General features: G+C 36.6%; 1 protein-coding gene across 1 annotated transcript in view; it reads right to left on the bottom strand.

The window, feature by feature from the left end:
- Positions 1-2,097: 2,097 nt before the first annotated feature.
- DNAH14 (dynein axonemal heavy chain 14) overlaps positions 2,098-7,879 on the bottom strand; it is a 267,453-nt gene continuing 261,671 nt past the window's right edge. The window contains exons 81-84 of the mRNA XM_087957091.1: positions 7,712-7,842; positions 5,784-5,932; positions 4,614-4,760; positions 2,098-2,301 (exon numbers count right to left, since the gene is read on the bottom strand). Of these exons, the coding sequence (XP_087813217.1) occupies positions 2,098-2,301; positions 4,614-4,760; positions 5,784-5,932; positions 7,712-7,842 (631 nt within the window). The remainder of the gene's footprint in view (positions 2,302-4,613; positions 4,761-5,783; positions 5,933-7,711; positions 7,843-7,879) is intronic.

Here is a 7,879-nt window from a genome sequence, read left to right as displayed (position 1 = left end):
AGTGACATTCTTTTGAGATGGAGTAGCTAGCAATTCTCAAGGGTTGCAGCAGGATGGGATATTAGGGAGATAGAAGAGAAAATGGCATAATTTCTGTAATAAAAATTATGCTTCATTTTTCCCATTTCATAATTTCTCTAAGAAAATGAATTATAGACTAAACTACTATTTGAAAATATTTGAAAATATTCAACTATTTCAAATTACTATTTTAAGTAGTAAAACTGCTTAATAAAGGAGAAAAGCATGTCTGCTAAAATTATAGTATTTTTTCCTAGAAAATTTAAGTCAATAATAAGGAAGATAGGTATATCGTGGAAGTGCAGTCTGTGTATTCAATAGGAATTTATCAGTTTCTCAGAATTATAGTATCAACATAGAATCAACATAGTATGACAGACTTGCGGGCCTAGAGTGTTGTGCAACAAGGTCACATAGGGTAATAAGATTGGGTCTGGGTTAGGGACGTCTGTCCTCACTGAGTTGTGTTGGGGGTGCACAAAGGGAGGCTCAGCCAATCTCATTGTACACATATTGTACTCTGACAATAAAGGTAATAAAAAATTTGGCTTTGAAATCTGAAAAAAACAACAACTGGAAAATCTCAAAGATGTGAGCGAGCCACAATTCTTCATTAGTAGCAAATCTCTGTTGTGTCAAAGCTAATTTGAGTAACATAACATAACATACTTGCATCCAACAATAACTGTTTAAGCCAATGCCCATAATTTGTCAGTATTACAAAATAGATTTCTTCCATCCCTACAGTGTTAACTCTCCCATCTTACAAGATGTGAGAATTGAATGTGATAAAAAGTATTGGCTCAGTGCCAAAGGGGTTCATTGCATAATTCAATCTCCCTTAACATTTCTGAATTTGTCATACTGCATTCCTTCTTCAATGGCACAAAAGATACCTGTTTACAAGAGAAGCTAAAAGGTGTGAAAAAGGCTTTTTTGCAATAGCCATAAGAAAGGAAAAAAATAGGATGGAGCTACTTACAGAAATTTGTTAGGATGGTAATAAATAATGGAAAGCTGGCAGATATCCAGTATTCACAAAGTCATGGATGGTGTCTATAAGGCCAGAGAAATCTAGACAGAAGGACATTTTAAGTTCCTTTTTGTGAGCATTTAGAAAATTTTCTGCTTGGCAGGAACCATAATGAGTTACCAAAAATAAGTCATGCTAGACCAGTACATTAGAATGGGAATTACTGTTTTGCTTTTCTCAATCTCTCCTGGGACCAATACAATTGTCCTGTTACTACAAGTGCACAGAATTAGAGAGAGAAATCAGCTGACGTGGGTACATAACTTAAAGGATGATTACCTAGAATCACTTGGAAAAGCAATGACATCCTTCTCTTGGTGTTGGAGAAGACTCCTGAGAATATAATGGACAGCCAAGAACAAATCAATGGGTATAAAATCAACCTATAGTTCTCAGGTACAAGTGGCCAGGCTCAAATTCGCCTACCCTGGATACATGTGAAGATCTAACTCTAGACTCTAGAGTCTAGAGAATGCTTTTATGCTGGGAAAGATGGTGTGATGGCTCGGGGTGTGGTACAAAGGCAACACAATCGGTTAAGCAGATAAGTCCCTTTATTTTGAGAATATACAAGTCCTATTATAAAATTACTCCTAGTAGCTTGCCCATTCATTTATTAAAATAGTAATAGTGGGAAATTAATTAGGAAGCGCAAATGTACCAGAGAGTTATCTGTCAACTGCTTTTAACCTTGCTTAAATTTTACATTCCAAGCACTATCCAAATACACTGGGCTGCAGCCATCAATCATTAATATTTTTAAAGGAGGATTGAACTTATTTGGGATGCAGAACATTCTTAGAAATAAAAATCTCTAGACAAAATGCCAATTTACAAATCACTGCACACACTCATTTTAATTAATGTATAATGATTGAATAAAGGCAAAAAACAAAACCATAATCTAAAATGAGTTTGCATATATTGCATGGGAAACAAGTTTATTGATTAAAGCATTAAAATTAAAATTAAGTTGCATCTGATCCTAGACTGAAACAGTAAAATATTCATTTCAAATAAGGGACAATAATATTTTATATTTCCTAATCGTCCAGTTGACATAACAGTGCAACTCCTCTCATTATCCAGTGGCTAGGAGTTACCAGACTTGGCAGATTAACTTCAGTTACAAAATTTATAGATTCACCCATAGAAGACAGTATTCCTGTTCTTTGAGGTGTCTTGTATAAAGGACATTTGTATAAAAGCTGGTCTTCTTCACCACAGTAACTTGGACTGAAGGTAATCTAAAAATAATTAATTAAAATATTAATAATCTCAATTTCTACATATTAAATAGTTGTACAACTAAGGACCAGTAAAGAAGCAAATCACAGTGGTCATCTGGGACCAGCATGTGTAATAATAAAGGAACAATTTAAATATATATTGCTTTTTGAGAGATGGGGTTCAAACAAGGTTTTTGCAAGAACTTTGGAACATCCTGTAAATCAGTTTATGCTCCCATTATAAATACAGTATATTTTAAAAAGCAGCCACTGTACCAAGTTTAATTATTCCAAAACACAGAACAATAGTATAAAATATTGATACTATTGATACTAGGCCCAACACAGCATGGCATCAAATAGTCATTCACGCCTTAGTAATATAAATGGATGTCTGTAATGTACTCTAACATAGGACTGCTCTCAAGGCAATTCAGCTAGTCCAAAAAATGACAACATGGGCAGTGCCAAATTTCCATGTGACCCCCCCCCGTTCCATGAGATGCAGTAAATCAAGGTGCTGGTTATCATCTATAAAGCCCTTTTTGGCATTATACCAGTTTCTGGCTTTTTCTGTCTATCTGGTATGATCTGGCTGAATAGAGATCTTACAAATCCCAATAATGACATAACGTCATCCAACAGGACCCAGAAAGTGTGCCTTTTCAAAATTATTGCAGGGTCTGACCTCAGAAATCCAGAAGCTATTGTAGACCTGGATAGTCTCCTAGACTTTGAGGCAGGCTGCAGATGGAGCCCTTGCTGAATGAATTTGTTTCATTCAGGTTATCATTTCTCCCCCTTCTTTGGCATTGTCCTCACTGGAAGAGAAGTTGTTCTCGTATGGTCTGGAAAACTATAGATAGATTTCCTTCTTAGTCAAAGCTAAATTTAATTTTTGGTGTTCCTGAATAAATCTTGTCATAAATCCAAACAGCACCCGCCCCTAAAATGCCCTTGCTTTTATAAAATTGCTTCTGTAAATTAGGGAAGAGGCTTCTTGTTGTACTAATGTATCAAGGTGAGACATTTTTACATAGCCAAAATATGCTGACTGTAGAAGAGGAAGAGAACAGTAGTTGAGATAACCCCCTTTTCCCCAAGTCAAGTTAATTTGTATTTGATGCGGTTGACTAATTGAATAGAATTTAACAGTGGAAAACTGAAGGCATAATAGAGTTAATATGTGATGAGCATATCCACATATTCATTCATATTAGTGAATGAAATATAGGAAATTTCCAAGAAAAAAGAATTTATCACAGCTGGCCAGTGAAATTAAAGCCAGGAAGAAACCAAAAGTTAATCTGACAGAAGACAACCTACAATTCCATTTATTGGTGATACCATAGCAAAGTAAAGATTAAAGAAGGCCAAAAATGTAGTAAATCAGAGCCATAAATTGCTTGCATGATTCTTAAATAAGAAAACAGTGGGACAGTGACAGAAAATTGTAAAAGATCACACTACATCTATATTCCAAATACTGATAATAGGCATTTACTTCAGGAATTGAAAATACTTGATGAAGAGAGCAATAGCAATACCACTTAAACTTATATGCTGTTTCACAGTGCTTTATAGCTCTCTAAGCCAGGGGTGTCAAACTTGCTGCCCGTGGGCTGGATGCGTCATGCGTTGGCTACGCCCACCCTGGTTTAAAGAAGGGGGAAAAGTCACGATATGTCACGTGACGATACTGTGATGCTGCGACTTTGAGTGGTTTACAGAGTCAGCAAACTACTGTCAATCAGCAGTCAGCAGAAGTAACTTGCAATATTGTATTCTTACCACTGCATCATCACAGCTCCAGATGCTTGATACCAGAATATTTTACAATTAGAAAAAAAGATAGATCTACCTCTAAATCTGCTTAAAATAAGCAGATTATTAAAAATCAGCAAAAGCATAAAAGAAAAACTGATGCTGAGAATACTTTTGCTTCTGAATCAAATTACTACTTTAAGAGTATAAGAAAAAATAAAGATAAAATAAAAATATTAAAAAAATAATAATAATAAAGAGTACATTTGCAGAACCTCTGTTCCAGGCTACAAAAGAATAACATAAGTACCATGGAAACCTGGAAAACGTTCTACCTTGCCCTCATATCCTATAACCACAAAGATACTTTTAGCTCTTGATTTCAGAATTCAAATATGGACAATATATTTGTGCTACTAAATAAAGATAACAATGACATCGTAGGGGGTAGTTGGAAATAATGTATGCAAAATATGTCATTTTAATTAAAACAAAAAGGGTTAATTAAACCTGAATAATCAAAATAGAAAAATGTCATACCAAGATAGTGAAACTATGCTACTCACACTTTGTGGTAAAAATTGGATATCTGGTAGTGGATAATATCTTCTATGAAGTTCAGGTTCATCCAATGCCTGTGTATTGGGATTCCAGCCTGCACCATCTATGTACAAGCCGTAAATTTTAACTCCAGTTTCATACTGAGAATGTTCCTAAAAGATAGATACTGTTGTGGAACGAGTTGAAGATTTAACCAAAAAAAATAAAACCTGGTCTTTTTCAGAGAGCTACATGTGAAGATGACTAAGCTCATTGCATCTATTAATTGTGTGTTAAGGAGATAGCCATATAAATTCCAGTAATAAATAAGCAAATATATAAGCCAATATAACCAGGGGTGGGATTCTACCAGTTCGCACCTATTTGCTAGAACTGGTTGTTAACATTCTAAGCAGTTTGGAGAACCGGTTGTTAGAAGAAATTACTGGCCTAATCCTGTAAGAAAGGCAGGAAGGAAACATTCTGGTGTTGCTTACACAAACTGCCTGTTAACCCTTATTACATTCTTGGCAGGACTAGAATTCCTGTCTCAGGAATGTCTCTGGAGTTTTTTTCCCCTTCTTTGCTGGTACTTTGCTTGTGTGGAGTGACCATTCAAAGTTACAATGGCACTGAAAAAAGTGACTTATGATCATTTTTCACACTTATGACTGTTGCAGCATCCCCACAGTCATGAGAGGCCAGGCGAGGAGATGGTGCCTCGATGTGAGTGATATTGAGTTGGCCACGCCCAGCCAATAACATGACCACCAAGCCACGTCCACCCAGTCACATGACCACCAAGCCATGCCCAACTAAGCCACGCCCACAGAACTGGTTGTTAAAAAAATAGAATCCCAATCCTGAATATAACCCTTTTAAAATAAACCGTATTACTTCATAAAATAATGATTTGCTTTAGAGAAATGGTATGTTAAATCCATTTCCTATCTGAGTTTACCTGCCTATAATTTTCCTTGCAATATCTTTATCTGATTTCATCGTACATAATTTCATAAATATATTCCAGATGTTTATATATATACTTTTGATATGTAGCCAAAGTTTAGGCATATATAAAACTATCATACATGATATTCGTATGAATGCCTGCATTTTGGCTACATTACAAAAGATATTCCATATATTCAACAGTCAATCAGAATAAAGAAACTTGGTTCCAATCCCATTCTTACCTTAAAAGCTTTGTTTAATATGCTTTCCTTTCTATTGAAGCTGAAATCTTCATCTTGAGTTAAAGGAAGCACTTTATGTGTAAAAGTAAGTGAATCCACTGTTACTTTATTCAATCGAGCATAATTCTGACACACAGCAATAAGAAATCCTTCAAGAACAAAATACACAGATTGTGCACTTTACTTGTAACCACTATTAAGAAGTTAATTAAATTACTCTTTAATTACTTGATCATTTTATTCTTTGCAAATAGTGAATGAATTTGTTATTGGATATTCCCCCTACAAGAAAGATGGGCAGTTAAGAAACAGGAAATATAAATAAAAAATATAGTTTCTTATTTAGTCATCAAATTATTAATATAGTAAAAGTAATACAAGATTTCCCTCATTTGTAATGACATCCATACCACTTCAAAACACAGCTGCAGGAATTATGTGGACAAGAAAAACTGAAGTGGGAATGAGGGAGATCAAGAAAAATATGGAAAAAGGGAAGCAGTAATAGCATTACCTGGGTTATGTCATATTGTAACCATTTACATCATATGAGCATCAGAGGTATCTATCATAGGAGATAATTTATAAAGCTCTAAGCATACTTAATACACTTGGAAACATATTTCTCATTTAAACTGGAAAATCTTCTATGGATTCTGTAGACTATCTAGAGCAGGGGTGTCAAACTCGATTTCATTGAGGGTTAGAGTTGTGTTTGCATCAGGGTTGTGTTTGTCCTGGGGGGGGTTAGGGTGGGCATGGCCAAGGTGGGCATGGTCAGCTGAACGTCCCTCATGTCGGGGGCACCTGTGGTGGCCCGAGTGATCTGCCAGTGAAAGCAGGCTCCAGGGCTCTGTTTTTGGCTGAGACGGCCTCCTGCAACCCTCTGCTAATGAAAATGGAGCTTGGGAGGGCCATATGCGGCCCTACCAAGCTCCATTTTTGCTGGCAGAGGCTCCATAGGCTGGTCCTTTGCTGTTTCCAAGGTGGCCCCATAGGCCAGAACTAAGCACTCCACAGGCTGAATCCAGCCCATGGGCCTTGAGTTTGATACCAATTATCTAGAGTCTAGATATTCTTTATAATTTAATGAAAAACAAGTAGACTTCAGTTAATGATCATAATTGAAACTGACAATGCCTTTACTAAGCAAAAAAAGTGAAAAATCATGTCACCATGCCAACTTATGACGACAGTTCCAACAATAATGATGTCATATGAAGACAATACTTCCTGCCAGATTCCCATTAACTTTGCTTGTCCAAAGCTATGACTATTGTAATTGCATGTCAGTTACCAAGTGTCCAAATCATGATCACATGACTGCAGGGATGTTATAGTAGCTGCAACTTCAAGGACTTGTAAGTCTCCTTGTTCAGCATTGTTGTAACTTTGAACATTGAATGAGTGATCGCTAGGCAGGGACTACCTGTAATATAAAAGCTACAGCACTACAAACAGAGGTGATATTCAGCAGGTTCTGACCAGTTCTGGAGAACTGGTAGCAAAAATTTTGAGTAGTCTGGAGAACCAGCAAATACCACCTCTGACTGGCTCTGCCCCCATCTATTCTCTGCCTCCTGGGTCCCAGTTGATTGGCTGGGTCTTCTTTTGTTTCCCTGCACAGGAGAACGGAGCCAGAAAGCAGGTTGGTGGGGTGGAGAGAAAATGGGATTTGTAGTAACCTTCCCCCAGGAGTGGGGAAGGAATGGGGATTTTACAGTATCCTTCCCCCGCCATGCCCACCAAGACAAGCCTGACAAGCCAAGACATGCCCACCAAGACACACCCACAGAACTGGTAGTAAAAATTTTTGAATCCCACCACTGACTGCAAACTATGTCCAGCATGTGAAGCACAAATTAAAGAAAATTCAAATAGATAATGGATAAATGTCTATGAAAAAAATAAATAACACAATTATGTACCATGTGGAAAAAAGAAACCTGGAAGCCAAAAACAGCTAGGATGTCCTTGATAACTGGCATGAAAGTCAGGATATTCATCAAGATGTTGTGGTATTTTGCTTTGTCTCTGAAGCACCAGTAAATCATTAAACCTGAACAAAACATTAGTAAATTATTACATTTCTCATT

This window comes from Notechis scutatus, chromosome 1, assembly GCF_049901735.1.
Source record: "Notechis scutatus isolate UNSWTSFEM ecotype Mainland chromosome 1, rNotScu1.2, whole genome shotgun sequence".
NCBI lineage: Eukaryota > Metazoa > Chordata > Lepidosauria > Squamata > Elapidae > Notechis > Notechis scutatus.
Note: the sequence above shows the minus strand (reverse complement) of the source record. Positions and strands in the feature narration are given on the sequence as shown.